The sequence below is a fragment of the Artemia sp. Qi Xiang Cuo genome, chromosome 2 (genome assembly GCF_049724085.1).
Source record: "Artemia sp. Qi Xiang Cuo chromosome 2, ASM4972408v1, whole genome shotgun sequence".
In the NCBI taxonomy this organism is placed as follows: domain Eukaryota; kingdom Metazoa; phylum Arthropoda; class Branchiopoda; order Anostraca; family Artemiidae; genus Artemia; species Artemia sp. Qi Xiang Cuo.
In genome coordinates this window covers 84,414,732-84,433,670 of record NC_142795.1, presented here as the reverse complement: position 1 = coordinate 84,433,670, position 18,939 = coordinate 84,414,732, and the positions used below count along the sequence as shown (strand labels likewise).

The window sequence follows — 18,939 nt, the reverse complement described above, 5'->3', positions numbered from 1 at the left end:
TATCTTGTATTCCCAGCTAATTACAAGCCAGAGGGTGCACAAACTACTACAAAATTAACTTACCATTTTCTTAGTGAAGTCCTTTTCTTCCACAACATTTATCTTTGGTCCATCTTCTTGCTCATCTTCCTCAGCCTATTTAAAGAAAAAAAGAAAGTAATAATAGCTTCATACTGAATTTATATTTGGCTGATCTTAATATATAATAATGATTATGATTTAAAATTATAAATACTCAAAATGTAAAATATATTTTTTTTACTAAACAAAGAGTATTTTTTACTAAACACAGTTAATCTCTTTTAAACATCAATGTTGTCCCCTTGGGCAGCTACTCACTAATAGAGACGTTATTCCCACTTTTTGTAACAGTGCTGGAAGTCTTCAACCATTGCAGTCTAAATTATGTCCATTACAGTCTTTTGGGCAATTTTTAAAATCCCCAAATGACAGCCATTAAGGACATTTTTCAGTTTATGAAAAAAGAAGAAGTCACAGGGACTGAGATCCGGGAAGTAGGGGGATCGAGAGCCACAGGAATGCTTTTTGAACAACAAATTAAACAAAAAAACAAACAAAAGAAAACAAATTAAATATGAAAAGTGGCTTTTTAACTCTATATCTTAAACTATCTACTAGTTTAAGATATAGAACCTAACTTAAACCTAACTTGCACTAAAAATCTTCAGAACACTTTACAGATCTGTTTATATAATTTGTTTTTACATTTTTACAAGTTGGATATTTTTTTTTGGGGGGGGGGGGAGAAAATGTCAGGATATAATAAGAGAACAGTTAGAAAACGAAAGCGTTGAAAATTTTATAACAGAACTCAAGAGACAGGTAGAACCATGTGAAGGGAAAGACTCAACCACTCTAATTTTTTTTTATAACCAACAAATTAAAAAAACCAAACAAAGTGCAAATATTTAAAGGAAAGGAATTGTTGATGAAAAAAGAAATTGATTATATTGTGAAAAGCAAATACTACCAACTGCCTAAGCAAGGTGACAGGCACAAAACAGAAAGAAAACCCAGAGTGTTACTTCTGTGGAGGAACATACTCTCAGGCCAATGTGTGCCCAGCTAAGGGAAAGACTTGCACCAAGTGCAACAACCTCAACCACTTTACTCAAGTGTACAAAACCACAAAAGGCATTAACATTGTGACAGATGCTAACAACAGTGGAGCTGATTCTGAACAGGAAGACAATGCGTTTTTACATATGGTGGACCTGTCAAACAGCAGGGATGAGGCATTCAACACACTGAGCCTAAACAACCAAACTCAAATCTGCTCAAAAACTAACAAGCTACTGTGGATCAAGAATCCCAGTCAGAGGAAAATGTCAGGTCACAGGCACCTATCAGATCAGTCCTGAGCAGTATTGAAACTACAATTCTATATAGTCAAAAAAGATTCTGTTCCTATTGTAGGGTTCAGATCAATCAATCTGAACCTAGTCAAACTGGTAATGAATATGAACTAACCCAAAGAGACAAATATCAACAACACTATTGAACAATTCCAAGATGTATTTGAAGGCATCAGAAAATGCAAGGGGGAATGTCATTTCCACCTTAAAGAAGGTGCCATCCAAAAAGTTAATCTAGCCAGAAAGGTTCCAGCATCACTAAGAGATAAACCAAAACAAGAGCTTGGTAGAATGGAACAAGAAGGCATCTTTGAAAAGGTTACCATACCCACAGAATGGGTAAAACTCAATGGTAGCTGTTGAAAAGAAGGATGGTAGTCTGAGAATCTGCATAAATCCTGTTGACTTGAACAAGGCAATCATGTGCCCATTCTATCCCATACCTACACTGGAAGATGCAACTATAAAACTACATGGAACCAATTAATTTAGCAAGATGGATGCCAGATCAGGCTATTAGTCACTCATTCTAGGCACAGAAGTTTCCCTTATGACAACCTTCAACACTATCCATGGCAGATATTGCTTCAAAAGAAAATTATTTGGGATAATATCAGCCCAAGATGAATTCCAAAGGAAAATTAAAGAAACATTCAAGGGCCTTGAAGGTTTTGTGGTGATTGTTGAAAACCTGTTAATCTGAAGTGACAATTGAAAAACACAACAAGTGCCTCCTTGCTATCCTAGAAAGAGCAAGACTATGTGGTGTCAGGTTTAACAAGAAAAATGTAAATTCTGTGTCTCAAGTGTACCATACTTCAGACATATCATTAGCACTAGCAGATTACAATCTGACCCCATAAAGCTGAGAGCCATCAACAAAATTCCCGGTCAGCCAACAATGAGCAGCTAGCTACTCTGTTTGGCATCTTGAACTTCTTAGCCAAGTACATACCAAATATCTCTTCAAAGAACATAAAACTTTGTGGCCTACAAAAACAGAAAGTTCATCTGGAAAGAAAAACACAAAGAAACCCCAATATAAATAAAAAAAATCTACAGTGTTGAATCTATCTATCTTTGACCTATCATGTCACTCCATTGATCTCACTGTTGATACCTCATCCCATGAGCTTGGAGAACACCTGTCATCCAATAGCAATGTCATTGCTTATGCCTCTAGATCCCTGAACAAGACTGAGCAGAAGTATTCCCAACTAGAGAAGGAGTTATATGCAATTAGGTTTGGATGTAAGCACTTCTACCACTATCTATATGGCAGAAAGATGAATGCCACAACCATCTACAGGCCCTTGGAAAACATAATCTCCAAGCCCCTACTTTAGCACCAGCAAGAATTCAATGGATACTGCTACAGATCCAACCTTATGACCTGACACTCACCTATCAACCCAGCACTGACATTTCAGCTGTCTCTGTAGGTTGCATTTGTCAGACACCAACAAGAGATTACATGAAGAGCTTATATCCATCAGGTTTTGAGATTCCTACACATCAGTGATGCAAAACTAACAAAAATTTCTAAAGCAACTTGCAAAGACCCCCAGCTCAGGCAACTAACAAATACCATCAAAATTAGATGGCCAAAAAGCTGGAAGCTCTGCAGCAGTGATCTCTTTCCCTACTAGACAATACAACACAAACTGACAGTTGGCTGCAGCCTCATCCTCAAGGGAGAAAGAATCATCATACCTGATGATTCTTTCTCCCAACAAGGGGTGGAAAAATTCTGCTTTGAAAAATTTAACAGACAAAGCCTCAAGGCCACATGTAAATAGTAGTAACCTCAAGCTGTATTATTGTAATGCTGACCAGTTGCTTCCTAAAATGACAGAGCTTAAGCTAACCATAGCAAGTTTGTGTCCTGACATAATTTGTATTGCTGAAGTAAACCCCAAAAATGGCAAACCAATTGAGCAATGTAAGATCCAGATAGACAGCTACAACCTGATAAGTAATCCCAAAACAACCAGCAGGGGTGTTGCCATATACACAGCCAAATATCTTGTGGAATCATGCTCAGTACACCATCAAACCATATCCAGTAGGCTACTGAATTTGTTACTGTAAATATAGCAACAGGAAGTGATAATTTCACAGTGTGTTGTGTCTACCACTCAACATCTGGAAGGGCTGACAGAAAGAAACTTGCCATTGAGGAAATAAGAGCAGAATTGACCAGGCAAGCAGAAATCCTGGAACAAGCAGTGTACATTGTGGGTGACTTTAATCTGCCAGAATTAACATGGACTGCTGCAGATGTAGACACCCATCTTTTTAAAGATGTGCTAAATGAGTGCCATCTGTCCCAATTAATCCAAGAGCCAACATGTTCCGGAGATGGTCAAAAAGAAAATATTCTTGATTTGTTCCTAAAAAACCAGCCTGAGACAATTATTGAAATAGCAGTCACAGCACCCCTGGGGAGAAGTGACCACTGCAGCATATCAGCAGAGATTAGACTAAACCCTGCAAAGCCAAACAAATATACAAAGAAGACCATAACCAGGTTAGATGCAGCTAAGTACAAGATTATGATGCAAAGTGTGGACTGGGAATCCATGAAGCTCAATGATGATGTAAACAATCAGCTACAACTAGTCACTGACATCATCAAAACAGCAGCTGCTTGCTGCTCAGTCACTAGTGAGAAAACAGTCCCAAAACTCTACCAAAATTAGATCCCAATATGAAGAAACTGATTACAATTAAACAAAGGAAGTTTAAGAAATTAAGAAAATTCAGGAGTGATGAGAACAAAAAAGCATACTGACAAGCTAGCAACAAAGTCCGCAGTGAATCCAGAAAATTTGAAAAGGAGCAGGGACAGTATGTTGCTAGCAAGGCAAAAACTGACCCAAAATTTTTTTGGAAACACATCAACAAAAAGCTCACTAGTAGAGCTGGAATCCCTGACCTGAAGCAAGAAAATGGCAATAAAGGCACCACCCCAGCTGAAAAAGCAGAAGTACTGAGCCAGTTCTTTAGCTCAGTATACACTACAAAATCCCCAGAAGCCAGCACTACTACTGACAGCCCTGTAAGTCCAACAAATCAACCCCAGATGAAGGAAACCAAGGTTGGGAAAGGTGATGTGCTCAAACTGCTCAGGGAAAAAGATCCAAAAAAATCACCTGGACCCAATGGTATAGCAGCCAGGTGGCTGAAGATTGCTGCTGAAGAGCTTACAGAGCCACTTACTCACCTGTTTGATACATCCCTAAAGCATGGTATAGTCCCAGCTAAAGGGAAACAAGCTAATGTTGTGCCCATACATAAGAAGGGGGACGAATGCAGTGTCTCCAACTACAGGCCAACAAGCTTAACTTCCCAGCTCTCCAAGATTATGGACAAATTGGTCTGCAACAAGATTATGAATTTTGTATCTGAAAATCAACTGATTAGTGCAGAACAGTTTGGCTTCATGCCGAGAAGCAACTGCACAAACCAGGTCCTGGAGGCTATGAATAAGTTGGCAACATCCCTGGACAGTCGCCGGAGTATTCTGGTGCCTCTGTTTGATGTAGAAAAGGCCTTTGACAAAGTCCCCCATAGCACCCTACTCTCACAACTTTGTACCTTTGGTATAAGTGAGCAAATCATTTTGTGGATATTTTCCTTTCTACTTGACTGCAGCCAGATTGTTAATGTGGAAGACACATTGTCATCAAAAGCTAGTGTAGGATACCAAGTGACATCATCCAGGGGAGTGTAATAGAGCCACTACTCTTCATCCTCCACATAAACAGCAGAACTGAGGGTATCACCAGCCATGTCAAGCTCTTTGCAGATGACACAAAGCTTTTCAGGCCAGTAGCAAAACGAGAAGATGCAACCATCCTGCAGAGCAACATTAACATGTTGAATAGGAATCTTGAGAGCCTAGGATTAAGCTTGAATGCTAAAAAGTGCAAGACATTATGGATTGGACCCAAGCCAAAAAACATTGATGACACCCTTACATTAGCAAAAACAAACACTGTCTCAGTCATATCAAACACTGATTGTGAAAGAAAGTTGGGGATCTTTATTGACTTAGGGCTGAAATTCCACCAATATACAGATCTCATTGCAAATAAGGCAAGCAGGCTGGTTGGTCTAATTAGGCATTTAGACACTAAAACCTTCACTAGACTCTACAAAGCCTTTGTGCAACCAACCATTGGGTATGGAAACATGGTCTGGGGTCCCTCATACATTGGCAATGCTATCAAAATCAAAAAGGTGCAGAGACATGCCACCAAACAACTCCCTGGACTAAAAGAAATGACACATGAAGAGTGCCTGAAACAAATGAACCTGCAAAGCATAAACTATAGAAGAAAAAGAGGGGACCTGATCCAGATTTTCAAATCAAGAAAGGATCTAGATAGAACCAAGTTCAACAAATTCTTCTGTAGTCAGACTAATGTCTATATTAGGGGTGATTCTGCAAAGATCCAAAGACAAACAGAATTAACTAGACAGAGATCTTCTATCTGGTCACTTAGAACAGTTAAAGACTGGAACTCGTTCCCTGAAGAAGTAGTGTTGGCACCAACTCTAAACAGCTTCAAAAACCATCTTGGCAAGCGTCTACAGAAAGAAGTGTTTATTCATAATACATAACATACAAAAGTGATATGACTTTGTGCACTAGGCACACTATGTTGAGCCGAGATTAGAAAGTGCCACAACAGGATATGATATCCTAGTAAGAGGCACTGTTCCTGTAAGTTCCTGAAAATAGTGTTGTAACTGGTAAAATTGGTCATGGTAAAATTGGGTATTTTATATATTTTACCATAATTTTATGAACCCCAGTAAAATTGGAATTTTACCTATTTTATGTAATTTATGTATTTTACCTATTTTACTGGTATTTGATGTATTTTACTGGTATCTTACATATTTTACAATGCCTTGCAATTTTCAGAGCACAAAAGCACAAAGAGGCTGTCAGAAAAAAGATTGAATATTACTTTGTTTTGTGTATAGCTGTGTTTCCTGGTTTAAAAGGCAGTCTGTCTGACTTAGGTCTCTTGTTATCAGAACAATAAAGTATTATAGCATAGGTAATTATAATTTTAAAATGGTGAAATATTAGCTGAAACAAAATTGCATTAGTTCAGTGAACTGTTAAAGACAGAAAGGGCTAGAAGCAGGATTGACATATGACAAAACTAAAAAAAAATAATAGCCAAGAAAAATGAGGGTAATGTCAGCCAGCAGACAAAAAAAAAATATAGAGGCAGATTTTTCATCAGGGATTTCCACCCAGTTGTCTTCAGTAGCCTACTCAAAAAAAGAAGGAAAACTAATATTTTGAATTAACTCTAACTGGGCAGAAGAAGACTGAATCAAACAAACCAAAAAACCAATCTAGCATAAATAAAAGACTATTCAACAATTAGATTGGGCAAGAATTCTCTGCTTAGTGATTGACTTAGCTTGTCTACTGACCTAATTTTCATTGAAAGTGTGGACAGATTATCTTAATTTAAACTGAAGAAAAATCAAAGAGAACTACCGTACATGATCTGGATTTTCAACAATGTGGAGGGCCAAAGCAGAATCAATATCCTCATTTTAATTTTAAATTTCAAATCTCAGAGAAATCTTGTATTCATGCTCTTTTCCCTGCAAGCTGGTATTTACCCATAACCCCCAAAAAATACTCCCAAGGAACATTCTGACCCCCGCTCTCCCCCTGTGGAAAATTGCCCCCTATTTTACCCTTGGATAATTCCAGGATTTTCATTAGAAGGGAAACTGAAATTTCTACTCTCCTGTTTAAGTTAGGGGCAATCATATTGCATTACCTATAGTAGAGGTAACAACCCATAGGGGTTCAATGTATTAATATTTGTTCATCCATTTGTTCCCAGAGGCACTTCATGTGGAAGGGGTGGTAGAATCAGCTTTGGGGGGGGGGGGGGGAGCTCAGTCAATTGGAAGTTCCAGTGCTCTTTTCTAAGATTTAACATGGTTTTCAACAAATTGCTACCTACCGGCCTACCAAATGTGTTGTTACTGACTACAGTGTCTTAAAGAAATTCTTATTTTAGTTTAATTGCCCTTGTGTTTCAGCAGTTGTTTTGAAAGAATCTTAAGATAAATACAGAATTAGCTCTAAGAGAGAGGGTGGGGGTGATTCAGAACAGGCATGGTCACCTGAATCAGAATCTAAAACTAAAGGAGATGAGCTGGATTTGCCAGCAGATCCTGTTGAAGACAGTCTTAATGACTGTGAAAGTGATTGAATGTTCTGCTCTCATGTTCCTTCTCCCTCCAGAGAATCCTAACCTTTGATGACCTTGAAAAATCTGTGTGTTATAAAAGTGAAACCGGTAAATATTTACCAAATCATATTATTGAGTTATGACTAAAGTGAATATACCATTTGATGCCTTTTTTTATGCTGATTACAAATATAATAATCATTTCTATTGGAAATGAATTTTAGCCCCCCCCCCTATATATGCCAATTAAAGGTATATATTTATACATTAGGGGGGGGGGCAAATTTTATTTCTGATGTAAATGGGAGGTAATTTTAAAATTTACCCCCACCCCCCTAATGTAGAACTATATTCCCTGAATTGGCATGTATAGGGAGGGGGGCTAAAATTCATTTCCAATAGAAATAGTTATTATATTTGTAATCAGCATTAAAAAAGGCATTACCTTAATTACCTTAATTCGCACTTCGGAGCAAATTGTTACTCAATAATATGATTTTGTAAATATTTACCATGAAACCTTGCAAAATATATCTTCTGCTTAAATAAAGTTGGCTACAACAAAATTGTTTTCAGCTTCACAACTTTGCTCAATTCCAATTTATAAGGTTTTAAAGATATGCAAATATATTTCCTAAATTAAGAAAAAAAACACCTGTCATGAAGGAAAACTTCAGAACCCAGGAGGGTAAATATCTAGCCTACCAAATCATATTATTGACTTAAGCATAAAGTGAATATACCACTTGATGCCTTTTTTTATGCTGATTACGAATATAATAATCATTTCTATCGGAAAAGAATTTCAGCCCCCCCCCTATATATGCCAATTCAGGGTAGTATAATTTCTACATTAGGGGTGGGGGTAAAGTTTAAACTTACCTCCCATTTACATCAGAAACAAAATTCCCCCCCCCTAATGTAGAAATATATACCCTGAATTGGCATATATAGGGGGGGGGGCTAAAATTCATTTCCGATGGAAATGATTATTATATTCCTAATCAGCATAAAAAAGGCATCGAGTGGTATATTCACTTTATGCGTAAGTCCATAATATGATTTGGTAGATATTTACCGAGAGGAGAAGTAATGGAGGTAGGTACTTCGAAATACCTTCCTGGGACATACTTTAGCCTGAAGACTAAAGTTTCAATTTCCTACTCTAACCCCTTTCCAAGATAGCCAAAAGTAGAATTTTACCAATTATTTAATAAATGACTTACAGAATTTTCTTCGGATTCTCGTACAGTTTCGTCTTCAGATTCACTAGACATTTCTTTGTGCAACAGATACAATTAAATATTCGAAATTACAATTCTTGGCGCTTTAATTTCTTCTTAAAATGTCGCTGGTAAAGTTGATATGCTACAAAATAAACAGATGACGCAAAATGACAGCTGTTGCATTGAGAATTTTTAACAAATAATGATAAGTTTAGACCAAAGCCAAAAGACCAACATTCAACTGAAGAGTATTTTAAAAAGAGACGAATGAGACGCTTGTGCTCTTCTATTATCTGTCTCTTCCTAAATGTTTTCATGAATGTCGCCTGTTAAAAGCAAGGTTATTGAGAACAATGGATCTTTACACTAAAAAATAATTTCGGAGACCACACTGCCTTTCCATGACGATAAATTAAAGTTCAAGTTGGGATAAAATCCTTCTAATAGACAGTGATAGAAATTCACAAAAATACCAGATATTTCGGTTACATATGCAGTCACTGTCATCAGTAAACTACTGATGACAGTCACTGCATATGTGACCGAAATATCTGGTATTTTGGTGAATTTATATCACTGTTATCATCATCACTGTCTATTAAAAGGATTTTATCCCTATTTGAATTTTTATCAAACAGTTTGTGGTAACGAACTGTAAGTTAGGAGCAACCCGGCTCAATTGTAATCGAAACTCTAGAAAACGGGTTTTTCATACCAATAGATACATCGAAAGAATCAGATTTCAATGCTTATTTCAAATATATAACTGTCATCAATTTTAGTGTTACACATCAAAAGTTACGTGCCTGAGAAAATTTGGCTGATTTTCAAAAAAAGGGTGAAAGACCCCCTAAAAGCTATAGAACCATAATGAAAATCACACCATCATATTCAGCGTATCAGAGAACCCTACTGTAGAGGTTTCAAGCTCCTATCTACAAAATGTGGAATTTTGCATTTTTTGCCAGAAGAAAGATCACGGATGCGTGTTTATTTGTTTTTTTGTTTTTTTTCCCCAGGGGTGATCGTATCGACCCAGTGGTCCTATAATATTGTGGGAGGGCTCATTCGAACGGAAATTAAAAGTCCTAGTGCCCTTTTTAAGTGACCAAAAAAATTGGAGGGCAACTAGGCCCCCTCCCACGCTTATTTTTTTCCCAAAGTCACCCGATCAAAATTTTGAGATAGCCATTTTGTTCAGCATGGTCGAAAATATGATAAATAGGTCTTTTAGGATTACTTAATCCCCCGAAGTCCCCAGACGGAGGGCTAAAAGTTATGAACTTTACCCAATGTTAACATATAGTATTGGTTATTGGGAAGTCTACAGAAGTTTTCAGGAGGTTTTTTTCTGGTAGTGGGAGGGAAGGGTGGGTCGGGGGTTATGTTGGAGGATCTGTCCATGAAGGAAGTTTTTATGGGGGAAGGGAAATTGCCATGAAGGGGGTGCCGGATTTGCCAGCATTATTTATTGGTTATTGGGTAATAAACAGACATTTTCAGGAAGGATTTTTTTTTGGAGGGGGGAGGGTGGGCTAGAGGAGGGGGTTACTCTGGAGAATATTTCCGTGGAGGATGTTTCTTTGGGGTAAGGGACATTTCTATGAAGGGGGCGCAGGATTTCCAAACATTATTTAAAAAACGATCAGAAATTAAATAAAAAAAACAAGTTTTTTTCAACTGAAAGTAAGAAGCAACATTAGAACTTAAAACGAACAGAAATTATAACGTATGTGAGGGGTTCTCCCCAAGTCAATACCTCGCTCTTTACGCTACAGTTTTTTTTAGTGCTTTCAAAAGAGCTATCTATTCTAATTAAACGGCCTTTGTGATTCAGGGGTTTGTGAATCAAAATTTTTTTAACTTTTAACGTAAAGAGCGTGGTATTGACTAAGGGAGAACCCCCTCATATATGTAATAACATATACGTAAAAAAAAAACAATAAAAAAACAAGCGATACGGCTCAATAGTAATCGAAACTTTTAAAAACGGAATTTTGATGTCAATAAATGTATCAAAAGAATGTGTTTATAATGCTGATTCTAAATATATAAATTTTATTAAGTTTAGTATTACTCATCAAAGGCTACGAGCCTGAGAAAATTTACTCGATTTTTTAAAGAGGGGGAAACATCCCCTGCGAGTGAAAGAATTTTAATAAAAATCACACCGCCAGATTCAGCGTATCAGAAAACCTTATTACATACGTTTCAAGCTCATATCTGCAAAAATCTGCAACTTTGTATTTTTTGCCAGAAGAAAAATATACGAATATAGAAGTTAGTTACGTAAGTTAATTTGTAAAGACATCCATTTAGCAAAAGAAAAGTAAAATTTTTATGCAAATTTTGTTTACTTATTCAATGACGGTTAGCCAAAATAAAAGCTGCATTAACTAAAAAACGATCAGAAATTAAATAAAAAAAACAAGTTTTTTAAACTGAAAGTAAGGAACGACATCAAAACTTAAAACGAACAGAAATTATTCCGTATATGAAAGGGGCTGTCCCCTCCTCAACGCATCGCTCTTTACGCTAAAGTTTGACTCTGTCTCACAACTTTATTTTTTAAAACAATAAAAAAACTTTCGCGTAAAGAGCGAGGCGTCGAGGAGGGGACAGCCTCTTTCATATACGGAATAATTTCTGTTTGTTTTAAGTTTTAATGTCGTTCCTTACTTTCAGTTTAAAAAACTTGTTTTTTTTATTTAATTTATACTAAAAAAGGGAACCATTATCACTACGAATAGGCTTAAGGGAAATTTAATACTCGATACTCGGGTGTATGCTGAGTGCCTGTTTCTATACAACCAAAGTACCCAACTCTTGTTTTCAAAATCGCAGTATAGGAGCTAGATCCTGATGCCGCGCCGGTTTTCTTTTCGACGGCGAATAGCTGTGCCTAAATAAAAAGGCGCCGCCAATTTTTCTCTGATAGCACGCCACCGGTCGACACCGTTTTTTGAAGAAAAGTTTCAAACCTTTTCAAAACAAGTCGAGTGACGTATCGTTAAAATTCGAATAACCTGACGAGTCCATCAAAGCTTTTTGGAACTTCGAAGGCACACACTACGTATCATGTTCGTATTTTTATGATATCTATCGTTATACTCAATGACACTCATTTTCAGTAGCCCCTGTCAGACATGCAATTGACCTTATTCATCTTTTGTTTTTGGGATGTACTTTTGAGGGGAAAACTTGAAGGTTATATAACTTTAAAATAATTGATTAGCAAAGGACTCTCTACAATCGAAAAGGTCTCTTCAGGACGTCTGCTTTCTTTTCTGAGGTGTTTTTGTAAGTTTTTATGCTAGTTAGTACGCTTATTTTTCTGACAAATCTAAAATTATCACGCGAAAATTAAAGGGAAATATTGCATGTTGATGCGCCTCCTACTTAGTCCTAGTCCTAAAACACTAAGTCTTCTATTAATCCGTGCCAAGACGACGCAAAAAAAGAAGATAAAAATACGTTTTAATGGACAATGAACAATTCCCCCCCTAGAATGGACAATTCTTCCCAAAGATAAAATTGAGCAGCCAAAGGGAAATTAAAGCAAAAAAAATAACAAAGAAGAGTGCACAATTGTGCATAAGATACTATGAAGGAGGGGTGATGGGTCATGGTGCAGAGTGGGGGTGGAGAATATGCCTCAAAGAGGGTATCTCAGTGCCAAAACATCCTAACTCTCATTGAGCCTTCAGAAAAATATAGAATTAATTCTAGGGAGGAGAGAATAGAGACTCATATCTAATTCTCCTTGATTTCAGGGAATATTTCTGGTCTACGCCTTCATTAAGAAAGTAAAGAGTAATATTAAAGACTAAAATAAGCAAAATTTATACTCTATGCAAGGGTGACCCATCTTCAGCCCCGCCCCCCCCTCCCCATCGTGGTCACAAAAACTTTGGAGGAAGCTCATTCGCTCGGTAATTGAGTTTTAGTCTCTTTTTAAAAGCTACAGCCCCAGCCCTAGAAACTTTCCTTATATATGGTCCTTTTGTAACTCCTTTGGACATCTGATAAACATTTCGAGGTACCCATATTGTTCAGAATTATTAAAAATAGCAAAAAAATTGCATCTATGGATGAATTAGCCTTCAGGAAATTGCTTTTAAATGAGCCATTAAACATCTCTCTATGATGTTCTGGTAACCCGCGGGCCCTGAAGAAAAAACAAAAAAGGGAGACAGATCAGTACCACCCATGCAAAAAAGGGAATTCCCTTGTTGTTCAAGGTGGGAGACTGTAAATTCCCTATACAAGGTTTTCGACTATGCTGATTCCTTGAAAAGAGGCTCATTCAATTGGAAATAGAAAGGGCTAGTACCTTTTTAATAGTCGAAAGTGATTGATGGGCAACTAACTCCCCTCTCACGCCCACCATTAGCCCAAACACCTCCAATCAACATTTTGAGATAGCCATATTGTTCAGCGCAGTTGAAAGTTCTGGAAATGGTCTTTGAGGATGACAATCCCCCACACCCCCAGGGCAAGGGTTGTAAGTTATACCCTGGGTCATATAAGGTTTTCATAGACAGCGCTGTCGTAAAAACTTCAAAAAGGGCTCATTCAATTGGAAACTGAAAGGGTTAGTGCCTTTTTTAAAAGTCGAAAGTGATTGGAGGGCAGGTAACCCCCCTCTCGCGCTCACCATTTCCCCAAACACATCCAATCAAAATTTTGAGATAGCCATTTTTTTCAATTTAGTTGAAAGTTCTGGAAATTATGTCTTTGAGGGTGACGACCCCCCACATCCCTCAGGGCAAGGGTTGTAAGTTATGCCCTGGGGGCATATAAGGTATTTTTTTTATAGAAAGGGTTGTCATAAAAACTTCAAAAAGGGGCTCATTCGATTGAAAGGGCTAGTGCCTTTTGTAATAGTAGAAAGTGATTGGGGGGCAACTAACCCTCTTCTTACGCCCACCATTTCTCCAAACAAATCCAATGAAAATTTTGACAGCCATTTTTTTTCAACGTAGTTGAAACTTCTGGAAATTAGGTCTTTGAGGATGACAACCCCTCAGAGTCCTCAGGGTAAGGGTTACAAGTTATGCCATGGGGTATATCAGGTTTTCATAGAAAACGTTGTTGTAGAAACTTCAAAAAGGGCTTATTCAATTGGGAATTGAAAGGGCTAGTTCGCTTTTTAATAGTCGAAAGTGATTGAAGGGCAACTAAACCCCTCTCGAGCCCACCATTTCCCCAAACGTATCCAATCAAGATATTGAGATAACCATTTTGTTCAAAGTAGGTTATAGTTCTGGAAATTTGGTCTTTGTGGATGACAACCCCCCCCCCCCCCCACAGGGCGAGGGTTGCAAGCTATGCCCTGGGGGCACATAAGGTTTTTATAGAAAGTATTGTCGTAGAAACTTCAAAAAGGGCTCATTCAATTGGATATTGAAAGGGCTAGTGCCCTTTTTAATAAAGAAAGTGATTGGAGGGCAAATAACCCTCCCCCCCTCTTACGTCCACCATCTCCCCGAACACATTCAATCAATATTTTTAGACAGCTATTTTGTTTAACGTAGTTGAAAAGTCTGGAAATTATGTCTGAAGATGACAAACCCCCCACAACCCCCAGGGCAAAGGTTGTAAGTTATGCTCTGGGGGCACATAAGGTTTTTTTATAGAAAGTTTTGTCGTAGAAACTTCAAAAAGAGCTCATTCGATTGGAAATTGAAAGAACAAGCGCCTTTCTTATTAGTCAAAAGTGTTCAGAAGGCAAATCCCCCCTCCCCCCACGCCCATCATTTCCCCAAACACTTCCAATCAAAATTTTTAGATACAAAATTTTGTTCAACGTATTTGAAAGGTCCGGAAATTATGTCTTTGAGCATAACAAATCAGGTTTTTATAGAAAGCATGGTCATGTAAACTTCGGAGGGGGCTGATTGGATTGGTAATCAGACGCTCAAGTGCTCCTTTTAAGAGTCAACATGATCGGAGGGCAGCTACCCCCCCCCCCCCCCCCACACACACACACACACGTCGTATTGTCCCAAAATGCATCTAATAGAAGGTTTGAGATAGCCATTCTATTCAAAATAGTCTAAAAATCATATAACAAGGCTTTTGGAGTTGAAACAAACCCCAGAGATTATGGGAAAGGGTTGTAAGTTATGCCCAGAGGGTATTTAAGTTTTTTATGGAAGGGATGGTTGTTTAACTTTATAAGAGGCTCAGTCTTTTCCCTGAAAAAGACTATGTCAACATAAAACGAAAAAAATAATTAAAAACAACTTTTTCCACAAAATAAGTTTTTCAAAAAAAAGTAAATAACTCCATTAAAGCAACAATGAACAAAAAAATAATCAAATAATTTAACAAGCATACAACTACCACAAATCAGTATCAATAAATAAATGAAACCAAAAAAAAAAAAACACAAATTAAAAATAACAGTCAAAGTCAAAACGAGCAGAAATGAATATGAGTAGGGTTCTAAAACACTATGCTTTCTAAAAGCCAGAATATAATTGGTACTTTACTGCAAAAACATTCATTTAAATTTTTTCACTTTTGTAACTTTAAGAGATCAAAAATACTTTATGATTTTAAGGAATAAATACCAGCATATGTATATTAAACTGATAATGAAGATTCTTTTTCACTAGATCCATTTGAATTTTTTTCAGTGAATTACGAATTATATTATGGCTTTTAGAAAGCATAGTGTTTTAGAACCCTACTGATATTAATTTTTGCTCGTTTTGAGTTTGACTCTGTAATTTATTTTAATTTCTTTTTGTTGTGGGTTTCTTTTATTTACAGATACTGATTTATGGTAGTTGTATGCTTGGTAAATTATTTGATTCTATTTTTATTCATTTTTGGTTTAATGGAGTTCTTTACTTTTTTATTGAAAAACTTATTTTGTGGAAAAGTTTGTTTAATTAATTCCTGGTAAAAACATTCATAGTAGGCTCAGAATAGGCTAAAGCTAAACGTTAATACAGTTATATTGGAGCTCAAGAATAAACAACCAATGGGAGAAGCCATATAAGTTCAGGGAACAGTGCAGCCAGCTGTTAGCAAAGCAAGCAAACTTGCAGAATATACAATGGAAAAGCAATATTATCTTGGAACTCGAGTAGAAAAGAACTTTCAAGTTTTACCCCACTTCCCCAGTAATACTCTGGTTACGCCTAAAATGACGCATATGCTGGGTTAGCCAATAGAATACTTCTGTTTAGTAGGTATAAGTCCAAATTCACTTTGTCTTCGAGTGTACTTATTTTGTATGCGTAAAATTATGTTAAAAATATGTGAAACAAAACCAGGATAATGGAATAGAATGGTTAGGATATAAGCCCAATTTTTATATCATAAAATGTTATATCATATTATATCATATATATGTTATATCATATTATAACATAAATAAAACATATTATAAAACACTGCCATGGCAGTTGCTCCAGGTGCCGTAGCTGAGGGTGCCTTGCTGGATGGTTGCCCACTTTAATCAAATTTCTTACTTTTATTCGGCTTATTTATTATTTTTTTGCTTATTTTTTAGTCGGGAGGGAGCGCTGTAATTAATTTTGCCAAGGGCGCCACCAACCTTTGGAACGGCTCTGGGTGAACTCCAGGATGAGAAATTGAGAGAAACTATCTAGGAATTTGAAACTTAAGATAATGGAATAGAATGGTTAGGATGCATTTAAAATGTTAATCAAATGGTAAAACAGCTGCGAGCTTACTGCTGAACCCGCTCTGTATCTGAAAAAGGCAGAAATGAGAAAAACTAAATTGTTACAAACATATTTATTTTCAAAAAATAAAGAGGACCAATTTCCATCAAATTTCCAGTCTGACGGTTCCGTAACAACTACTATTTACAAAACGAAAAAGCAGCCAGCAAAAGTATATCAAATAAAAAGTAAACAGCTTTACATACATTAACGTTACTCATTAGTCAGTTCACAAATATTACTGCAGTTACTTTGGCTGCGTTCCAGAAGACGATCATTATTGACAAGTAATTATTTTTTATTATCTGCGTTCTGAAGCACAACATAATAAATCAATTTGGTCATTTTTTTGTACAACAAATGCAGATAAAATGTAAAAAATTCTGCTTATTATGAGCTTATATGGAGTAGAATTTATAGTTATGAGCCATTTTAGTGTTATGGTAATAAAAAATATTTAATTATAATCCGCTTCTGGAACAGACCCTTTTATCAAAGACTGAAAAGTGTTTGATATAAAAAACAAAAAACATTCTACCACTAAAACGATAGAAATGAACGGCACAAAGGTTCGTTAGGAAATGAAATTTTCAGGGAGAATCCCAGCATTCAGATACCGTTAGGATATTTGACATTAGCGCCAGTTTCTATTCATACCAATTCCTCGTCTCTGCATAAATAGAATAAACATTAATACGTTTTATGTTTATAATCAAGGGCGTATCCAGGATTTTTGCTATGGGGGGGGGGGGTAGGGTTACAATAAAAAATATTTATAAAACGCACCAAAAATAAGTTTATATGCATCGTTTTATTCTTTTTTACGGTCGGATATTTTTTTTTTAGCGGGAGGGGGGGGGGGGCAAATTTAGTAACCCTCCTCCCGTGGATACTGCCTTGTTTATAACAAATTCAATAGAAGAAAAAAAATTATATTGTACGACCCATAGAGTATAGACAACTTGTGAGGGTGGAGACTGGCACTAGCGTCGAAAAAAAAACGCCATCTAGCGTTTTATTTGCATTTTGTCAGTGTAATGGTAAAGAAAAATCAGGGTAAATAATGTAACAGGTAAAATTACAGTTGTGGTTATCTGACATCAGTTCTTGAGAAAAATACATTTAAGAAGCTTGAAAAAATGGCAAGAGACGGTACATATTAGATAGCCGTTTGCAAATTTTGGTTTACTAATACTAGCACCAATTTCCACTCTTAGGTGCCTATACTCTCGGTACGACCTTTAAATGTCCACAATTTTGTCTTGACGAAAAAAATCTGAACGAATCCTGGTTGTCATAAGTACTACACAGCTATTGTTTGCATTTCAGGCCAACCTAATAGTAAGTTTTTTTTTTAAATACATGAAAAAACATATTTTTGCGTAGTGGTATTCTCTTCCAAAAAACTGGTGCACTTCTTGACGGCTTTTTTCTTAAAAAAAAAAAAAAAAAAAAAAAAAAAAAAAAAAAAAAAAAAACATTGAAAAGCTAGAACAGAATTAAGAACAAACATCCAACAACACTATATACTACTGCTACCTTCCAGACTGGTGAAAGACTACAGGGAAAAAAGGAAACAGATAGGTTTAACTTCAAATTTACTAAATTACGTACTAAGCTTTAGCTAATATTCTAATGACACATGCCCTGAGTAGTAAGGCAAAGGACCTCACGTTATTAGACTCAAAATACGGGGAATTGCATTAGGAAAGTCGAGACACGTTAGGTCTCTTGTAGATATCAAATGCGTTAAACAAAATAGTAAGGTAAGGGGTGGACAAGCGGTACGTTGTCTTCCAGCGCTCTAGTGTCTGGATGACATTATAGGCATTGATGTCCATAAAGTGGTGTTCACACGCAAGTCTAGCAAGACTTCCGTGCCTAGACATACATGCCTGGCTATGCACTTTTTTAAGCATGGAAGTTGAGCCAGATATATACGTGAACGCCACTCTTAAGCGCAGACAATGAATATAGTGAAAGAGGCTTTCTGATTGGTAAAAGTTGAAGCTTTAGCACTCTAGTACTGTAGGCTTATTGCAGCCATGTACCGGGTTTTACATGTCAACAGAAAATCTCGGGAGACACACGAGTCTAGACATGCAAGTCAAACTCGAGAAACACGAACGCCGCTTAAGTTTAAATTTTGCACGACTACAGCACCAACTATACCGTTCGTAATTTTATGAGGTTGAGCATTGTTCAACTTTCAAACACATAATTTGGGATTGACCAATCAGGGCCACGAGTTAAGGCATAATTTTCTGAAAGTAGAAAAGACAAAAGCCTAGTACAGTTTTTTGTCCGTGACAGGAAACACAATAATAGTGAAGAGATAATTGAGAACAAATTGGGGTTAATATTAGCTTAATCCGGCCAACTACTCGCCATT

The 18,939-nt window shown here is 36.8% G+C and overlaps 1 protein-coding gene across 1 annotated transcript in view; it reads right to left on the bottom strand.

Annotated features, from left to right (window-relative positions):
* The window catches only part of Iswi (nucleosome-remodeling ATPase imitation SWI), a 112,684-nt gene extending 103,742 nt beyond the window's left edge, over positions 1-8,942 (bottom strand). The window contains exons 1-2 of the mRNA XM_089103640.1: positions 8,845-8,942; positions 64-135 (exon numbers count right to left, since the gene is read on the bottom strand). Of these exons, the coding sequence (XP_088959766.1) occupies positions 64-135; positions 8,845-8,895 (123 nt within the window). The 5' untranslated portion in view covers positions 8,896-8,942. The remainder of the gene's footprint in view (positions 1-63; positions 136-8,844) is intronic.
* Between the last annotated feature and the right edge of the window lie 9,997 nt (positions 8,943-18,939).